The sequence below is a fragment of the Paramisgurnus dabryanus genome, chromosome 4, assembly GCF_030506205.2.
Source record: "Paramisgurnus dabryanus chromosome 4, PD_genome_1.1, whole genome shotgun sequence".
Taxonomy (NCBI): Eukaryota; Metazoa; Chordata; class Actinopteri; order Cypriniformes; family Cobitidae; genus Paramisgurnus; species Paramisgurnus dabryanus.
In genome coordinates, this window is record NC_133340.1 from 39,114,349 (window position 1) to 39,135,609 (window position 21,261).

Sequence of the window (21,261 nt, forward strand, 5' to 3'; positions counted from 1 at the left end):
AGAAAACCTTGATGCTACATATCATTTAAACAGATACAGTTTAATATTACACAAAATTAAATATAAATGTCTTTTAATACCATATATGACATTATATTAGATGATTAAACTAAATGGTGTGTTCGCGGCATTTGAACGTCTTGTCTTAAAACCGCAAGTAAATGGGTTTTCCTCACGGAGGGTCTGCATTTGTTAAAAATGTCAAATTAATATTTAATGTTTCTTACCTTACATAAATAGCCTTAAAATTTTTCCTGAAATAAAATAATCTGTTGACAGTGTAGTAGTTGTTTGCTCGGAAATGAATCAGTGCGATTTAAATAAAGATCTTTGATCTTGGCATGTAGACGAATGTCCTAGCAATGAAGTCCTGATGGAGCCCATCACCACGGCATGCAGGGGTCGGGACAGTCACGAATAAAAGACTCCAATGTTCCCTTAGACACCTCCATAATAGTAGTGTATGCTGTCAACTGCATAGCACCATGAGAGAGTTGAGAAACAATATTAAAATAAAAACCATGAAATAAGTAACAGGAACTTGATTGTAACAATTTATGAACATACTTTATTTAGGACTGGCTTGGTTGAGAGGACATCATAGACTGTCTTTACAGAGATATTCTGAAAGAGTAAAAATACAAAATTCAAGTTAAATTTTGGTTTACTTAAACTACCGGTAATAACGTTTAGAGGTGAATTTCACAAAGGTTTAACTGCTATAAAGCTGTGAGACTAAAAAAACAGGCGAAGGATGAAAAGATCACAACTCTACTAGGATACTAGCTTCATGCAAAAGATAAAAACTGCCTGTTTGCAGTTGTGAAAAACATCTTGTGACCATTCAGAGCTTACAGAAAGCAGAACTTACAGTCTGTGTGGTTTGATTCATGCATTTCATAGCAGGAGTTCTTCGGTCATCCAAAAACAGAGGAGCTTTCCAGTGGTCATAGTTGGTCTCCAACACATACCACCTGCCATTCTTTACATCTAATCTGAAATACAGAAAAACTGTTTAACACTGAAACAAGACATCTATTTCAAAATCATCAAGTGTGAAAGACAGGTCATGCTTACTCCAGTGGATGGATGCTTTGTGTTCTGGATCTGGTAATAATGCAGGCCTGTCCTGTCTGGTTTCCTCCAAGGATGAAGTAGGCTGGAGCCAGAAGCTTGGTGTCAGACAGCATGGCTTTGGCATTCTCATAACTAAAGAAATACAAGCACAACATCTAAATGACCATCATTACAGTACCAACCACAAAGATATTAACATATTTTGATCCTTTTTACTATATGCAATATAACACCCAATTTGTGCAATAGGTATGACTGATGAAGGGGACATATCATGAAAATCTGACTTTTGCCATGTTTAAGTGCTATAATTTGGTCCCCAGTGCTTCTATCAACCTAGAAAATGTGAAGAAGATCAACCCAGTAACTTCGTTTTGGAAAACCATTCTCTGCAAGCATGTGAAAAAAAGGTTAAAAAATTTGGCTCCCCTTGTGATGTCAGAAGTGGATAATACCGCCCCTAATCTGCATTATCCGACCACGACAATGATATTTAGTGCAGAAATCAGCTCATTTGAATTTAAACGGACACACCCCAAAACGGCCTTTTTTTCAAACCTACAAAGTGACAATTTTAATATGCTATAATAAATTATCTGTGGGGTATTTTGAGCTAAAACTTCACCGACATACTCCAAAGATTTATTTGACATCTTAAAAAAGTCTTGTAAAAAGTCCCCTTTAATGTTCTTATTACTTGACAAAAATCAATAACGCTTTCCCCGCCATTGAGGAGTCATCTCGTCAATTAAGAGAAAACATTTCATAAAAAAACGTTTCCCTATTGATTTTTCATGTTAATCTTCAATACCGCGATTATCCAGTTGATGGCGCACTTACCCAATTTATGAGAAAAACTGAAGCCAAAAATGTTTTTACTTTGTTTGTTGTGATAATCATTTTGAATCTGATCTTTAACAAAATTCCTTCACAAAAATGGTATTTTATCAGCTTTTTGCTAAAAAAAAAATATTTTTAAAGAAAAATACCAATATTTAAGAGTTTATAAGCAGAGAGAAAAATATAGATAAGATGAAACGTTTTTTTTTCCCTGTTTTGTTTGTTTGCCTATAGCATTGTTTGAAAGCAAAAGGTCTGTTCTTTTATTTGATATATTTGTATGTTTATATATTTTTAGAATCAAATTTTCCTGGAATGCATTTTGTAAAACTTTTATGAAAATCACAAAAAATGCTGGCAACTTGTCAAAAAAGGGTGGAGGGGAATGAGTTAAAATAGTTCCTGAAATAAGCCCTCGCCTATGTTTGTTTTGATTCATATGGGGAGGAAACCTATACAGCATCTTTATAATGCATTTTAATTTAGGTAAAGATAAGATTAATATACAGTGTATATATAATAAGAATACATACTGCGTTTCTGCCTCCTTTCCATTTCTGTGACTTACCTGGTAGCGTTCTCCAGTACAGAGCGAGTCAGAAAACTCATCCACATGCCATCTCTCTTTCCCAAGATCCACTCCAAGATCCCTGGAAAAGTAATACCATCTTGTTTTTAATCATCACAATACCACAGATTTGCATTCTACCAAATATCCAGCATAATAGACTAGTAAGTAACACTGTGACCTAGGAAATAAAGCTTGGGTTTTGTTAACATATTTGTACCATGACTCTGCAAAATCAGGAGGAGGAATAAAGAGCAAAGGCTCACCAATGTATCCACCGTCCAGACTGAATCGCTCATTCATAGTCAGTGTGAATGTGTTCTACAAAGACAAAACAATACAGAGATGTGGTCAGAAACAGAGGTCAAACAACTGACAAACAATCCAAGCATTCACTATTTTCTTTTGTGAATCACGTCTTGTGAAAATACAGAAGTGAAAGTAATAACAATGCCAAAAACAAAAAAAGCTTGGTCATCCTGGATTTATTCTGTACAAATTAATATATCTAATTGTATACATCAGTTACTATATCATATTATTACACAACGCTCTAAAATGCTCGATTCTGATTGGCCAGTCATGACATTTAAAGGTATGTTGTTCAAATATAACAATCGCCTGAAACTAATTACACACTGTTACTCGCATGCAGCAAATTATATTGACACGTACAGTTTAATATTACACAAAATTAAATTTAAATATGTCTTTTAATAACATATATGATATTATATTTACAAATGATTTAACCAGATAGTGTGTTTTGAATGTTTTTCTTATCTTAAAACCAAAAATAGACACGTTTTCCTTGCGAAAGGTTTGGATTTGTTAATAATTAGCAAATAAATTATTTCAAATCAATATTTTATATTCCTCATCTTACTTATGAGGTAAATTTAAAAAGAGGCAGCCGACTGTTATTGCAAAATAAGCCCCTACAGTGTGATACAAGACCCTTCGCTTCGTATCCTGATCACACTGTCGGGGCTCATTTCTGCGATAACATCCGACTACCTATACATTATCCCATACTTAATGCTCTAAGTGTCCTTACCGGACGAATACCAGTCAGCATTCCCACGTATCCAGCAAAATTGGTGGATTTAAAGACGGTGTGGTTATTTCGTCTGAAGTCGATGTTTACAACCAGCGGTCTCAGTTTCTCTGTTATGATCCATGTCCTGTTTTTCATATCCCATCTGTGAGCAGAGACAATGGCAAACTTTTTAATGTGACAGTGGTGATAACGCTTTGGACAGGCAGAAAAAAATTATTTTTGTGTATCAAACTCATTTATGTTTTATTCTGACAGATAACCAATGCTACAAACATACATTTGTGATTTAAAATCTTGTTTTCTACAATGATTTTAGAAGTGAAAACATTCACAAATCACGAGAAAATGTAAATGGAGGAAGTGGATGAGCAACATCAGCCAAAACAGAGACAGAACTAACCCCATGAAAAGTCCAAAGTCCAAATTTCTTGCATGGATAAGATTGCCTGCGGTAAATGTGCGAAAACAAGTGTTAGGGTCAAGCTTACAAAAATCAACATGCCAAATATATTAAGCTGTATAAAACAAAAATGAGTAACGCTATTCATTTGATATCAACATATAATAACAACGAACAATACTACAACACACACACACACACATATATGTGTGTGTGTTGGCAGAACACAACCACCCTACAATATGCGTTTTGATACTCTTGTTAATGTGACATCACACTGATAAAGCCCCGCCCACAGCCACAGACTGACAGTCCTGCATTACCATAGTTTCCCCCCTCAGCAAGTTGTACGCTGTCCGCCATATCTCAATAGTGAGATACTATTGTCTCAGACTGTGTTTATAGGAATTTATAGGAATCAGTGTTCACTGTCTCTTTTGGTGAGTGAGGAGCAAAAGCTCATTTGCATTTAAAGGTTAAAACATGAAAACAACTTATTTTTGCTCCCACCCAAATAGGAGCATTTTGGGCATGCTATAATAAATGATCTGTGTGGTATTTTAATCTGAAACTTTCTAGGCACACCTGAGACTTAAATTACATCTTGGAAAAATGGGCATACCAAATGTTAACTCTTTCCCCGCCATTGACGAGTTATCTTGTCAATTAAGAGAAAACATTTGCATGAAAAAAAAAGAGTTTTCCTGATGAGTTTTTATGTTAATCTGTCATACCGTGATTATCCGCTTACCCAATTTATAAAAAAACTGAAGCAAAAAAAAAAAGATTTACTAATTTTAAACGCTGTGTATGTTTTGATAATCATTCTGAATCTGAACAAAATTCCTTCACAAAAATGCAATTATTTCATCTTTTTGCTAAAAAAAATATTTTTGAAGAAAAATACCCATATTTAAGAGTTCAAAAGGAGAGAAAAAAATAAAGATAGGATGAAAGTTTTTTCCCTGTTTTGTTTGTTTGTTTATTCTTTGTTTGAAAACAGAGGGTCTGTTCTTTAATTTGATATATTTGTATGTTTATATATTTTTAGAAGAACATTTTCTTGGAAGGCATTTTGTGAAACTTTTATGAAAATCACAAAAAAGGCTTGAGGGGAATGAGTTAATTTACAAGACATTTATTTCTGTAAAGCACTACCCCAATACTGTTAATCTGGCTTTGTTGACCATTCCTTACCATTTAGATCTTCTGCAACCAGAGAAGTGCATACCGTGAACACCTCATAAAATATGTTGAAGAGAACCACCTCACCTGCATTAAATAGAAAGCGATTTATGTCACAAGCATAAAGTGAATTAAGCTTCATTACTGGCGTTAAAAATATCACATGAAGTTTAAAACAAAACCCCCTACCCAAAGGAACCCCAGACGCTGATGCAACTCCTTTAATCTCTTCATTGAACGGGTAGGGGAGGGTGTTCACCATCAAGGGCTGGAGAAACAAAGTTAGACCCGATATTTACTGTAATATAGGTGACAATTGACAGGTATGTACTGTTGGTCAGTGTGTCTGTCCATAGTCTGTCCAAGATTCTTCAACTCACCAAACCCTTATCTACCAGATCGATGAGCTTCCCACTGGGAACAAAGGCATCTGCCAGATCTCTGATAGCTTGAATCATGCTGACCATCTAAACAGCAGAGGAAACAAGAACAAGTTGTTTAGTTGTTCAAGAACAAGTCAGCACTTTATAAATCATGTGATGTTGAATGTTTTCAGTTTTCAGTTCACTAAATTAAAAACAAAAAATCATGGATTTTTTAATCTAACAATCAAGTAAATTTGCCTCTTTATAATGGCAGAAACACATCTTATTAGATTGATCTAATGCTTGTATATCGATGATTATATTAACTAACTTCATTCTTTTTGTCTGTAATAATTTCTGTCCATCTTTTGCTTGGTGGCAGGTCCAGATCAACAGTATACCAGGAAACATCACCTTTGAATCTAAAGAATACAGAGATTCAAAACCAGACTTTATTAAATTCATAATAAGAGATATTGTGAGCAAAATTGATTGTACTATGTACTATGAAAACACACTGTAACTTTAAAAACTAAAAACGTATTTAATCCTAAATATGCATTGTTCTTGGTCATGACAAACTGATTATTCAACGCAAAAACACTGAATAACAGAATTTTAAAACCTAGAGGCTTTCTATATGATTTCTATTTCAAAAACCCACAATGAAGCATCAGCTGTTTAACATTAAAATCATTACAACATCCTTTTATGTTGTTTGTTTTGGGCCTTTTTCCATTAGGATTTAATGGCCTTCTGCTGGATCCCATTCACTGACAGAATCCATCTGTGACCCCGGACCACAAAACACAAATAGATTTGTAGCAGTAGCCAACAATACATTGTATGGGTCAAAATTATCAATTTTTTATGCCAAAAATCATTAGGAAATTAAAGGGGACATTTCACAAGACTTTTTTAAGATGTCAAATAAATCTTTGGTGTCCCTAGAGTAGGTATGTGAAGTTTTAGCTCAAAATACCACATAGTTAAATTGTTATAGCATGCTAAAATTGCCACTTTGTGTAGGTGTGAGCAAAAATGTGCTGTTTTTGTTTTTTTAAATGCAAATGAGCTGATCCCTGCACTAAATGGCAGTGCTGTGGTTGGATAGTGCAGATAAGGGGTGGTATTATCCCCTTCTGACATCACAGGGGGAGCAACATTTCAATCACCTATTTTTTCACAAGCGTGCAGAGAATGGTTTACCAAAACTAAGTTATTGGGTTGATCTTTTTTACATTTTCTAGGTTGACAGAAGCACTGGGGATCCAATTATAGCACTTAAACATGGAAAAAGTCAGATTTTCATGAGATGTCCCATTTGAGTAAAGATTTTGTATGCTCCATTAAGATATTTTGTAAAGACCACACTGTTAATATATAAAAAACTTATTTTTGTGACTGGATGCAGTTGCTAAGAACTTAATTTGGATTTTCTCAATATTTTGATTTTTTGCACCCTCACATATCAGATTTTCATATATATTTTGTAATTTTCCTACCCTACCGTAAAAGTAAAAAAAGTACTTGTGTTGCAAAGGACTTCATTGTACAATTTCAAAGGCGACTTTCTCAAAATTCAAATTTTTTTGCACCCTCAGATTCCAGATTTATTTTGTGCAGATCTTCTTGGGGAAATACTGTCCCATCCTAAAAAACATGCATAAATGGAAAGCTAATTTATTCCGCTTTCAGATAATGTATACATCTCAATTTTAAATAATGACCCTTATGACTGATTTTGTGGTACAGGGTCATATTTAAATTTACGCATTTGGTCGATGCTTTTATCCAAAGCAACTTGAAGTGCATTACAATGTATACATTTTATCAGTATGTTTTCCTTGGGATCCAAACCACAATTGTGCTACAGGAACTAGGGATGCATAACGATTTATTGCGAATAATCTATAGCAGAATAAAAGTTTTTGTTTACATCATATATGTGTGTGAATTGTGTATAATAACTTTGTACAGATAAATGCACACACATTCATGTATATATTTAAGAAATGTTTACATTTGTATATTTATGCATAAATATTTTTTTCTTAAAATTATGGATGCATGTGTGAATATTTGTATATTCATAATTATTAAACACAGTTTACGCATATATATGATGTAAACAAAATCTTTTATTCTGCTATAGATTAATCGTGATTAATTGTTAAGCATCCCTAACAGGAACACAACGCGGTAAAGAATGGGACCATAATAATTTAAAACCATTACAACCAATACAATTCCAATTACTACCATTAAATCCATTAGAAATACAGTGACCGATTCTATTGTTTTATTCAGCAGAAAAAACTAAATACCGGTAACAAAAAAGTATGACATAACCTACTTGCATAACAGTGACTCATTCCCAGCCTTCTATTACAAAACAAAACATTTCTTAGTTTCATTAACTTAAAACAAACTACCACAAAAATAACACCTAAATAAACTAAAAACAAATAAAACTCTAAGCCTTTAGTGAAATTTAGGGATTACAACAAAGCAGAAGTTTTAAAAGCGATAAAACCGAATACTCACGTTGGCCCCTTTGGAGGATACATGCCACTTCTGCAATCCTCTGTGTACTGTAATATCACCATTAGTCATTATCACATATTTATATAGTAAACATGTGCTAGCGATTAAACAAAGTTTAATCAGTAATACTTTCATTTATCACTGGAGTGTTAACAGCAACCTATTGTAGATTAAATGTTATAGAAATGTACAGTAAAACAAATTGAAACAGAAGTGAGGATATTGACTAAAATACAATATATAAGCATCAACATCAACAACTTTACTGCTATGACTTACCGGTGGCACATATTGTGCAGACACATACATAAATAAAAACGTAAAAAGAAAATAGCCAAAGTTTAATTTAGCGATCATGATGAGGCGACCTATCGCTGACTTCACCAGCGCGTCTGTAAACGCGGAAGTGCTGATGATCCGCGTGACAGACAGTTGATCTGCGCAGAACCACGAGACACTGGGGGAGTTACCATAGAAATTAAAACATTACGTGACACTTTCTTCCGGTTTTAGTTTATTAATACTGCAATGTTGGCTTTTTGTGTTCTTTTCTTTGTGAACTTTGCTTGTAATGGAGAAAAACAACGAATTTAAATCATCATCTAAATGTCGAGTCGCTTAATAAAATGTGACTGTGTTGCGCCATCTAAAGGCCATAGATGGAAGTGCAACAACGAGCATTAATGAGACGAGGTGAGAATGAAAAATGATTTTTCAAAAAAGAGCAGCTTTGAAACTGTCAATAATCAGTGTTGTTTAATAGCTAATATATGTGCACACTTGTTTAAATGTAAAATGACTGTAATTGCAACAATTTTCTTAGTTATAAGCAAGTGAAACTTATTTGAGATCAATATAGGCAAGAGTTCCTTAATACAGAATCAATTAAGCTTGATTATTTTAATGATAAACAAGGTATCTATAGCATTCATAAAAATATATCTGTGACATTAAAAATAAATAAATAATCATAACTAATACTAATAAATCATAAACAACTACATTGACATTTAATTTGATCTTACACACTTATAGAATATCTTGTAATGTATTATGCATCTTATATACTTACATGACTTAAGCTGAAAGTGCATAAACATACACACACAAAAAAAAATTGGAAATATGTTGGTAATCTTCATTTTTAAGTTGCTTTGGATAGTTTTGTGTTTGTGATGATGACAAGTTTTCTTCATGTCTAAATAGGGGACACACTATTTTAGATTTCTATGTCTTTAATATGAACCAAATTCAGTGTTAAAGATACTCTCATATCAATGCAACAAACTATTTAAAAAACAAAAATTTTCTTGTGAAAGGTTTACAGGTTTATTTAAAAAAGCAGACATCATAATATTGAAATAGAAAATGTATCTCCTGTTTCACTTGCAGTATCGGTCAGCTTTCATTTTGGCTCTCCTACAACGAAAAAAAAAAATACTCAATAAAGATGAATGCACATTTTTGGATAAGTTTCATAAACCACTTTTTATGTATAAAACAAAAACAAAAAACAAACATCTGAATTACAGATCTGAACATGTATCCAAATATTTGATAAGTATCTGGCTGCAGCAGTTGCACTTGCATTCTCAGACATGCACTCTCAAACATACACACTAATGGCAGTGATGTAGTCGTGACCTGCTGCCTACTTTACAATCGATAAAAACGTAAAAGTTTGTTTACGTTGCCAATGGATGCTGCAAATGTGAACTTTCCTTACCATAGCAAAGGAACACTTTTTTTAACATTTAGATTTTTCAGTTGTGTTTATCGCAGGATTAAATTTTTTTTTTTTTACTTTTCAAGACACTGTTAATATTTACAGCAAAGCTAATAATTATTAAAGATTTAAGATGGTATATACAGCAAGTTATACTGTAATACAACAATCATTTTAAATAGCCTAATGTTATAAACACCAAATCTACACTTCGTAGACCAGTACAGTTTAAGGATTACTCCACTTTCTTAAAAACATCCCAATAATTTACTCACCCCCATGTCATCCAAAATGTTGATGTCTTTCTTTGTTAAGTGAAATTACTTTTTTTTTTTTAAGAAAAGCATTGCAGGATTTTTTTCAATTTAATAGACTTTATTTGACCCAAATGGTTTACAGTTTCAATGCAGATTAAAATTGCAGCTTTAAAGGGCTCTAAATAATCCCAATCGAGGCACAAGGGTCTAATCTAACACACGTTTGTCATTTTCGTCAAAGAAAAATAAAAAATATGTACTTTTAAACCCCAACTACTCATCTTGCACCAGCCGTGTGATGCACTAGCGTGACATTACGTAATACGTCATCACGTCAATAGGTCATGTGTGATGTATGCAAAACTACCGCCCCAGTGTTTACAAGTTTAGAGAAAGAGGACACATTCTGACATTGTTGTATGTGGAATGATACTATTTAATGTGTTTTGTGTCAGTTTATTGTTGAAAATGGTCCGCAAAAGTGACGCCACTGCCAGAAAGAGCATGTGTCTGAGAGATAGTGCTGCAGCTAGACCCTCTTGAAATTTTCTTCTAACTTTTACCCAAGATTATCTTTAATTACCAGAGTAAAATCATGTATTATTCAGTGCAAGTACAAAGCTAGCATAGTTTTATTTTCCACAAAAAAAAAATATCAGGGGTCTTACCTATCCAGCAGTGCTTCGTGAAATTTACCATCTGTTCTGGCTAGTTTCAGCACCTTGCCGTCCTCCTCATTCACCCTCAGCTTACGATCCTGAAAACTCTGAAATTTCTTCCTGCAGACATACAATACAAAGATTAAAAACAAAAAAATATATATATCTCTGAGCAAACAAATACCAGGAGGGGAATTGAAACATATTTTAAAACCCACCACAGTAGGTTCTCAATCTTAAGGATTAGTCAATTTTCTTTAAAAAAAATCCAGTTAATTTACTCACTGACATGTCATCCAAAATGTTGATGTCTTTCTTTGTTCAGTCGAGAAAAAAATTATGTTTTTTGAGAAAAAAAAAAACCAGCATTTTTCTCATTTTAATGGACTTTAATGGACCCCAACAAGTAAAAGGCAAGTCACAGGACCAGAGATAGACGAGAAGTTGTGGTTTAAAAGTGCATATTTTTTATTTTTCTTATCAAAAATGACAATTGTTTCACTAGATAAGACACTTTTGCCTCGTTTGGGATTGTTTAGAGTCCTAAACAATGAAACTGCAATTTTAAACTGCATTAAAACTGTTAAGTGTTGGGGTCCATTGAAGTCCATTAAAATTAGAAAAATCCTGGAATGTTTTCCTCAATAAACATAATTTCTTCTCGACTGAACAAAGAAAGACATCAACATTTTGGATGACATGGGGATGAGTAAATTATCTGGATTTTTTTAAGAAAATTGACTAATCCTTTAATTCTTCTAAACTGAAGATCTATATTCAGCATTGTTTTAGAAAGACAAACTGCAGCCACTCACACATAGTTGACCTCACAGTTCTTGACATCACCCCGGTCTTCATCTGCAAGATCATCCTTTTTCTTCACCTCTTTCTCTGCACACGAACGAATCTGTAGATAAAACATGTTCATCATCTTCCTTTATAAAACAAGAAAATATCTAGGCTATGTAACTGAGCAATAATACTGTGGCCAGGAAAAAAAGATGCTGAAGTTAACTTAATTTTTCATCTGTCCTCATAATGTTAGAAGAAACTCACCTTGATCATTTCCTCATCTTCAGCTGCCTTGTTTTTGGCCACTATGTCTCCATTTTCGCTGTACGAGATGAAGCAGCTGTTTGCAGCAAGCAAAGCTGTTTTACCCTAAGAATAAAGAAAATTAAATCAAAATTAAGATAATAAAATATTATCCAATCAAAATCACTTGTCTTGATAGTAGGATGTGAATTGCCTTACATCCTGAAACACTGGCTCCCACTGCTCTCTGGAGCCGATGGCGTCTGATCGACCAATCACAATGCCTTCCGAGTTTATCCCCAAATACTTCCCGTAACCTGATTTTAGCGCTATCCTACACAGCAGAAAAACAAGACAGGTTATTCACATGAACAAAACAACTACAATAGCTGTCAGAATACTACTACATGGTTTGTATACAACCTACATGTTTGTTGACTGTGTTTATATTTGGAGTCACAGATGGGTAAAAATTGAAGATATTATTAAAATTCACCTCTTATATTACTCTCATATTCTTTCAATATGTCCCTAAATGAGTCGCTTAGTTTAGTAGTTTCACTTCTATAATAACATTGCTTAAAATAAATCAATCCATGCAAACATTCTGCGTATGACAATGTACTGGATTCTCTAAAACCCTAACAAAGAGAATGAGGGACAAAGGTGATTCTAGACATGACATAAATATACTAGACCTTCAGAAATAATATTGGGAGAAAAACTTTAAGTTGCTTGTTACCTGGAGTCTGAAAGTCTGACTGCAGTGAACTGTTCGGGTGGATCTGGGCCTTCATCCTCTGCAAAGGGAAGAAAGTTATAAAAACAGCTCATTTTTATAGGAACTGCATGCATGGCTCATGTTTCTCATTTAAAAGGAAAATTCAGAGGTACTACTGACTAATATACATTTATAACTTTACAGAATCACAGTAATGTGAAAAAACACTGCAGTTCGGGTAGGAAACCATGTATCAAAATGTACAAAAAAAAAGGTATTAATTACAGAGCCCATATAACTAGACTATGGCAACATTATAGGTGATAAGCACTGTAGTAGCATCAAGTTGTGATACATACAATGAGTGAAAAGTAAAGAGAAAATTAAATCTGGAAGCTTATATTTTCCTTAGCAAACATGATGAACTCATAAACAATTCAAATAATGAATTATGCAAATGCATTAAAATGATAAAAAATAATTTTTCGGTCAATCAGAGTGTCTTTTTACATTTTTTAAATCTTTGTTGATCAAAGTCTCACAAATAAACTAAATTGATTTTAGGGAGCGTGTGCAAATTCCATGGCACTTCAATAATGATTAATTGATACATGCCTATGGATCATTTTCCCAACGGTCAGCACGAAGTAAAAAATAAGGCTGAGAAAACAATCGTATACACCTTCTTTTAGTTACTGAACTATGAAATTGCTCTGTGCACTGCATGAACGACTGTGGTAATAGAGGCTGACGATGCATAACATTAGTCAGGTTTTTAAATCCCTCCATACTGAGAGGGACATAGAAAAAGCAACACCTTTAGCCTCCACTTCAGAGACTTATTTGTTTCGCACCATTAGAGGAACCTTTTCAATTTAAAAGACAATATAAAAGCCACACTACCTGAAAAATTACAATGCGGTATAATTGCACATGACTTTTGCTTCTCCCCTGAAGATAATGAATTTACTTAGTAAGATATACAGCAAAATATCCTCACCCCATGGCGTCAATATTTGACGCCACTTGACCATGCGTCAATATGTTACGCGGAGGATATACCCTTCGCGTCATTTTTTGACGAACTGGGGACTTCAATACTATTGAGTCCGTTGCATTCTCTTTCCTATTTTCGTACCATTTTCTTACCATTTTCGCGTCGGTTTAGGGTTAGATTTACATAATGACATCCCTACCCAAACCTATCCCTAACCCCAATGTCAGGCGACAACTGTTTAATTTCGCGTACCTAATAGTATTGAAGTCCCCAGTTCGTCAAAAAATGACGCGAAGGGTATACCCTCCGCGTAACATATTGACGCATGGTCAAGTGGCGTCAAATATTGACGCCATGGGATGAGGATGTGTTGTTAAACAAGGCTTTAGTTCAGTGGATATCAAGCTTTTGGACTTCAAGGCCAAAAAAATATTTGAAGCCCCCCTAACATTCACAATTTCGACCAAAGTGCAGAGGTGGAAAGAGTACTGAAAATTTGTACTCAAGTACAAGTACAAGTAGTTGCTAAAAAAATACTCAATTACAAGTAAAAGTACTGGTGTTAAAAATGTACTTAAGTAAAAGTACAAAGTACCCCTCTTAAAAACTACTCAAGTACAAATTACTTTTTAGCCGGTGATATTTATTGAATAAACATTAAATCCATTGAATGAAATCAGAGATATGAATGGATTAAAAACAGGCAATTTGTGTTTTATACGAATAAACACATAGTACAGGAATTTTGTCTGTTTAAAGAATGTTAAATGATTTTAACAGCAGCTATATTATTTCATATTGTTTCTTCATATAATTTTTATCAAGTTATAAAAATGGTCTAATGTTATTATTATTAATGAATTATGATACAACATAAATAAGCTTGTTGGGTTATTTTATTTAAAAACAGATTTTTTTTACATTAACTCATTCCCCGCCAGCCATTTTTCGAAAAGTTGCCCGCCAGCATTTTTTATGATTTTCATAAAAGTTTTACAAAATGCCTTCCAGGAAATTTTTCAAATGAAAGAACAGACCCTCTACTTGCAAACAATAAAAAAAGTGAAAAACCGTTCCATCATATTTTTTCCCTGCTTATAAACTCTTAAATATTGGTGTTTTTCTTTACAAATACACATTTTTTTTAGCAAAAAGCTGAAACAATTGCATTTTTGTGAAGGAATTTAGTTAGAGATCAGATTCAGAACGAATATCAAACATAAAATTAGTAAATAACGTTTTGGCTTCAGTTTATCCATAAATTGGTTAAGTCCGCTATCTAGTGGACAATCGCGGTATTGCACATTAACATAAATTCTTCAGAAACACGTTTTATGCAAATGTTTTTTTTTCTTAATTGACAAGATAACTCGTCAATGGCGGGGAAAAGAGTTAAAAATATTATTGGACAAGAAAGCTTTCCAAAAGTACACTACTAATATTTCAAAAGTTATCAGCATTTAGCACTGACATATGTCTAATTTAGACAGGCTGTCAGTGCAGTTACACTGCTACGCCAGTGGGACGCGGCAACAGACGAATTTGATAAAAGAGTCCTTATTAGACTGTTTATTATTATAAGCTTAAAACACTGATTCAATATGAATAATACAATGTTGACAATTACATGAAATTTAACTTTGAGCGCCATTTTACAATGTTAAATCTTTTTTTACGGTCTACGTGCTCGTCACCTAGGAAACTGAAGCTCATGTTTTAGGTATGTGACAAAAAATATAAATACATATATAATTATAACCATATGATAGATAATAAAAATAACTTTAACATGGTTTTTAAATTATTAAAATCGGATAATTATTAAGAAAGTTATGGAATTTTTTAACTCGAAAATTAGGGGGCATTTTTGTACCCAATTAAAACTATAAAACTATGAAAAACTTCCGCTTGACCAAACACTTTAAAATATCATAACTTTCTCATTTCTTGGTCTATTTGCATAATTCAAACACCACATTGTATGTAATTAAAAGCCCATGATTAAGATGACATATTTTTAAAAGATATATATATATATATATATATAAATGTTATTATTTTTTATTAACCACTAATTATTGAAACCGAGAGCATCAATCCACGCATATCTTTCCATATGAAATCAAAGCCCTCTCAAATAAAAGCTGTATTTTTATATATTAAAGAAACATTTCATTGTTTCTTTAATATTTCTTAATTGACTAATAATTCTGGCGAGCAATTTAAATGGTCAGATATTATGAATACATTAATTGATGATTATGTTATTTATCATTAATAATAATTCAATAAATGCATGCATGTTGCATGCATGTATTTATTTATATGTTTGACAAAATTATGCCAATAATGTAATCTAGAGATTCTAATCCTTCTTTCTGTATGATTACTTTAAAAAAATAATGCACGGATTGATGAAAACGGAGAAGTTTTGGAAGCCAATATGATTGAATGGGCGATTCTGCTTTTGACAACAGCGTCACTTGCGGATCTTAAAAAAGCACATGCGAATGTTACAATCAATCCCAAACTTCACCTAATTCAAGTTAAATGTATATTCTATCAAAAGTATTTGGTTTGAAACAAAAAAAATACTCGCCTTCATAGTGGATTTCAATGCCAAACACGAGAGAAATTTTGCTTCGCTTATAACTTTCTTCTTACGACAGCAATCTTGGAAATTCGAACGTGAGAATCAACGTGAGGAAGTAATTTATGTCACTAGTATATGGGCTTTAGAGGTATTCACAAAGCAAAGATATGACAGATTTCCTAAGTCAACAACGCGTCTGGCGCTGAATACCTGCTGGGAACACAGCCGTGGGAACAAAGCGCTCGTGCGTATTACGTCATTTTGTCACATACCTACATGTTTCAAGTGATGTTTTCAGGCAAATTATCGTGAGGTCTACCCAACATTAAAAACGAAAACGATCAAATAAATATGGTTATAAGTCTTCTTACCATAATGTGCTTTTTGAGATTAGAGGCTGAAGTATTGTAAGCCGAAATCACTGCAGATGGCAAACAAAGTTTGCATTACATTTACACGCTGTCTCCTTTCCTTCCTCTGTTTGAACAACTCCCAGGTGCAGCCATGGGCACTCATCATCCGGTATTTCTTCTGAATTTTTAATTAATTCAGCGTCCATAACGCCACAGTTCTTTGACATTAAAACACTAAATACAACGTCACAGTGATGGACGCGCGAGGATCGATTAAATAGCTCTCCAGAGACCGGGCTCTTTTTCCGGTTCAAATACAAGGGTTTTTATTGGCCCGCCCACGATCAATTATTTCTATTGGATATCCAAATGCTGTCAAAGATTTGAATATTAATTTGATTCAAATTCTACAAGTACTTAGTAACGAATGTGATTTTCAAAGTAGCGAAGTACATTACTTACCTTAATTTGTACTTAAGTACAAGAGAAATTACAGACTTAAAAATGTACTCATAAAAGTACAAGTACACGAAAAAACTACTTAATTACAGTAACGTGAGTAGTTGTAATTCGTTACTTCCACCTCTGCCAAAGTGTGGCATAACTAAAAATAAAAAAGATTTTTAGTTGTTTTATCTTATTTTGATGATTGTTTTGATTTTAAGTCATCAGTAGGTGATGCCATGAAGTCTTGTTGTATCTATCTGCACCTTTATGTGGAGCTCCTACTGTGAAAAGTCCTGTGTCCAGTGCATGAACGTAGGAGTTGTTGTGCATCTCAATGGCTACGGTGCCTGTAATTTCACCTAAACTCTTCACTGCCCACCATCCTCCTGAAAAGAGACAAGAGGATTCAGAAGCTCATCTAATGCATTTCATATTACGCATCCCTCACAAAAATTACAATAGCAAAGATCTAACTTATCACAGACATATCTCTAACATTTAACATCGAAATGAACAATAAATAACAATGTAACGTTATGGTTTATATAAACATACAAACACACACCAACAACGTCTGGCTTGTCTTCTCCATCCTCTCGTTTTCTCTTTTTGTCCTTGTTCTTTTTCTTCTTTCTGCATAAAGTAAAAGTCACAGACAATTCATCAGGACAACAAAAATATCAGGCGTGAAGTAACAGCCGGGAAGATTAACCACGGACAGTGCCCAATTATTAATGATAAGTTAGCAAATGATTAAGACGTTAAGGTGGAAAAAAAGTCTTACTTTTTGTCGTTTAATCCTTTCAGAACCAGTTTGGTGGACTTCACGTGTGAATACTCGGCCATGATAATATAAAAGCGCTCGTGTTTGTAATCGTATGTTATTATTCTCAGCAGAGCAATTGCTTCCTGCAACATGAGAGCGCCTTTGTACGGTGGCCGAGTCGCTTACTGCGTTGCACTTTAGTCTGGAAAGAAGTGCGACACACAATGGTTAGAAAAGGTACTGCAAATTAAGTGTGATGAACGCCCCTTCATACTACTCGATGAACGTGCAACGCATGTTATAAATAGTATTAAAAATGAGGCTGTGCCGAATAGCAGGACTTTGAATTAAATCTCCGTAAAGTACTTGGATGGTCTATTACATAAAATACTATTTAGGTCTACTGTTTGTAGTGATATAATGCTCTGGCGGTTTATATTACCCACAAATCATTGGGAGAGTGACGCTGTACACCGGATAAATACTTTATTCATTGCGATTTATTAGTCTATATGCCAATTTTATCTACAAAAACAAAACAAAAATGAAGTACATTATTTTTTATCCAAATTATATTATGTGTATTTCATCAAACAATTTAACTCAGATTCAACTGTAGTTTCTCAGGCAGAATGTGGTGGATGTTTCACATGCAATTCAAAATTACACTAACATACAAAGCTTTCACATTGTTTAACAATAAGTATATCTAGAAGGACAAAAATGCAAGAACATTTATCTGATGATTATTTACCATCTCAAAACCAAATCTACTGCATTATGTTCTTTTATAGGTTAATGTTACATTATTTAAAGATCTATCTTCATGATATTTAGATTAGTAGAGTTACTTAACCGCACATTTAAACAATACGTTATCAATAACAACAATTATCCCACGCGCAACATATTAGCGTGTATATATATCACATTACAAATTGAAATATTACGTAACGCTACAATACGTACAACCACCAACAACTGATATTGACCATTTTACCAAGCTACTCTGATCAAACCCCTTTCCTCCACGTCGCGGTAAGCAACGTTGAACGTTCATCAATAACACAAAGCGTATGAATTTAATCATTACTTTGCATCCGATTCACGCTCAGAAAGGAGTTTCGATACTCTTCATCGTAGTTTGGGAGACCCAACACTTTCGAAACACATTTCCTAGTTAAAAACTATAGAAATGATCCCTGAAAGTATAGTCTTAACTTCTTTCACCACAAACCAGCCAGAGCCTTTTCTCGCACTCAGAGTCTCATAGACGGTAGTTGACTGAAGTGAAAGTGTCGATTTACGTCATCAAGCAGAGCTGCGCAGACCCATCACAGTATGACATCAAAGTATCGCTATCACGATTCTAAAAGCTGCGCTGTGAACGGGTCCTAAATATACCATCAGGCTATGTAAAAGTACGGAGATCTGACTATTTTTACTGTCTTTTGTACCGTCGTAATTTGTTATAGGCTCAATAAACAAATTGTTAAAAACATATAAAAGCCAGCAATTTATTATCTGTTGTGTTATTAAGAAGTGGAAACTATTTCATGAATAATATTAATAAAAACAATGTATGAGGCTTTGGCTTCCACAGACAATCAAACTTAATAATCACTTTAACAAAGCAATATCTTATGAAACATTTCATTAATAAACTTCAGTAATTTGACAGAATTTCAAATATTTATTTGTCAAGAGTTAGTATAAATTTGGTAAGCTGTTATTTGCTTTGGAGGAACTTTTATAAGACAACATCTTGTACAACATTTAATTTGTGTAATTAATATGAATATTAAAAATGAATCTATATAAGATTAAGACAATCCTCATCACAATTTATCGCATATGTTGTAGGCCTATCCCATTTACACAGTATGATAAAAATGTTGATAGATAACATTAAATACCATTCACACTTTATTTATTTTTATTTATTATAAAATAAGCTTAAATGCATAAATAAAATGCATATATATGCATTAATATGGAAACATATAAAAGCTCCATAAAAAAAAGAATGTGATCTCTGCGAGCAACTAAGTGCAACTACATGTGCAAATCTCATAGCAATTGCAATTCAGTTACAAGGCAAATATATTATCCCTAGGTTGCATGCAGGCAAGAAAATATAAGATTACAGAAGAACTAAATTTCAATCAAGCAAAGATATACAGCGGTACTACATGCAGTGAAGAATGCTGAACGCAGGAACACAATCTCCACAGGATTCAAGATCAGAAGAAGAGCTAGCTCTCGTGATGGATGCACTATGCCTTTTCTCTTGAATCTTTCCTGATATTTTTCCTTCTAAAGGAAAACCACGTCTTTCATTCACTTGGTGAAAAGAGAAAATAAATTGACCCAATTTAATCTAAATAACCATACATAGGGTGAAGTCAGGTAAAGTGGGACACTTTTTGGTAAATTGCATTTTAAACATCCTAAATCAGTTAGAATGTATTAAAATTGTATGTGTTTTGTTTAAATAGATTGTAATAAAGGTCACTATGGTGAATTTTTTTCAATTTATGAATTTATTAACAAACAGTTCATCTTTAAACATCATCTGACACCCTCTTCAGCAAACTGGAAGCAATCAGGTTGAGTGGGACACTTTGTTAGGAAAAGTGGGACACTATTTTATGGTTAAAATGAACATGACAAATACAATTCCAATAAAGTTTTGACATTGTGTAAAACGTAAATAAAACCAGAATACATGCATTAAAAATGTGTGGCGCATTATGAACCGCAAAATACAACACGGAGACCTTCAACTAATGAATACTTGGAAGAATTTTTTAAAAATGCATTTCTGGAACTAATGCAAAAATTGTAACATTGTAAACTTCACTCTACATTCAATAAATGGAACTTTCCTTTTCCTTTTGGAACATCTTTTTAGAACCTTTTAACAACTTCAGTGAACACATTCAAGACAGATGAAGTCATCGTCATCCATAAGTCCGTTGAGCTCTCCGCAGGACTCATGATACCACCGTTGGCAGTGGCAGCAAGCCACCCATTCATCATTGGCCTTTGGGTCGCTTGCATCCCCATAAACGCCCTTGCAACCAGTACAGGGGTCACTTTCCTGAACTGTTTGCATTGGAGGAACAGCAGCTTTTTGGGGGCGGACACCAGCAGGCTTACGCACTTTGGTTGTTTTTGTTTTCTTTTTTTCTGCTTTCGCCTGGATAAATTTGAAGTGTTCCTGGCTTGTTAGGTGGTAGCTGGGTGGCCTCGCCATCATCCTCTTCTTTCCCCTCTCTCTTGTAGGTACTTCAATAAGGTCTGAGAACCTTACAATGGAAGCCTGCTCAGCTGTTGAAGTGCTGGGTAGAGAGGGTGGCCCAGTTGTGATGGTGGAGGCATGAGGTGCTGGCCCAGTTGTGAAGGTGGAGGCATGGGGGGCTGGCCTAGTTGTGAAGGTGGAGGCATGGGGGGCTGGCCTAGTTGTGAGGGTGGAGGCATCGGGGGCTGGCCTAGTTGTGAGGGTGGAGGCATGTGGGGCTGGCCCAGTTGTGAGGGTAGAGGTATGTGCGTTCTCATTAGGCTGGCTGGTTACCACCACTTCTAAATTTATAAAAATGTTATATTCAGACACATTATTATTACTTATAACTTTAAAATTTAATTTTTTGTTCATGAAATGG

General features: G+C 34.0%; 2 protein-coding genes and 1 non-coding gene across 3 annotated transcripts; all 3 read right to left on the reverse strand.

Annotated features, from left to right (window-relative positions):
- Window positions 1-56: 56 nt before the first annotated feature.
- asah1b (N-acylsphingosine amidohydrolase (acid ceramidase) 1b) lies at window positions 57-8,628 on the reverse strand. Its single transcript, XM_065254515.2, has 14 exons — window positions 8,322-8,628; window positions 8,043-8,089; window positions 5,827-5,917; window positions 5,511-5,597; window positions 5,320-5,398; window positions 5,143-5,217; window positions 3,946-3,991; window positions 3,543-3,687; window positions 2,752-2,806; window positions 2,486-2,567; window positions 1,078-1,209; window positions 872-995; window positions 568-624; window positions 57-473 (listed from the first exon to the last, which is right to left on the reverse strand). Exons 1-14 carry the CDS (start codon window positions 8,397-8,399, stop codon window positions 384-386), a joined length of 1,188 nt encoding a protein of 395 aa, XP_065110587.1. The 5' UTR covers window positions 8,400-8,628; the 3' UTR covers window positions 57-383.
- A 155-nt stretch (window positions 8,629-8,783) lies between these two features.
- frg1 (FSHD region gene 1) lies at window positions 8,784-17,776 on the reverse strand. Its single transcript, XM_065254516.2, has 9 exons — window positions 17,615-17,776; window positions 17,396-17,463; window positions 17,094-17,216; window positions 12,462-12,519; window positions 11,939-12,053; window positions 11,741-11,845; window positions 11,500-11,591; window positions 10,694-10,804; window positions 8,784-9,461 (listed from the first exon to the last, which is right to left on the reverse strand). The coding sequence occupies exons 1-9, from the start codon at window positions 17,746-17,748 to the stop codon at window positions 9,425-9,427; spliced, it is 843 nt and encodes a 280-aa protein (XP_065110588.1). The 5' UTR covers window positions 17,749-17,776; the 3' UTR covers window positions 8,784-9,424.
- An 823-nt stretch (window positions 17,777-18,599) lies between these two features.
- On the reverse strand, window positions 18,600-18,814 carry LOC135736157 (small nucleolar RNA U3). The gene has a single exon (XR_010527811.1). It is a non-coding gene; the product is annotated as a small nucleolar RNA U3 (small nucleolar RNA).
- Window positions 18,815-21,261: the final 2,447 nt, after the last annotated feature.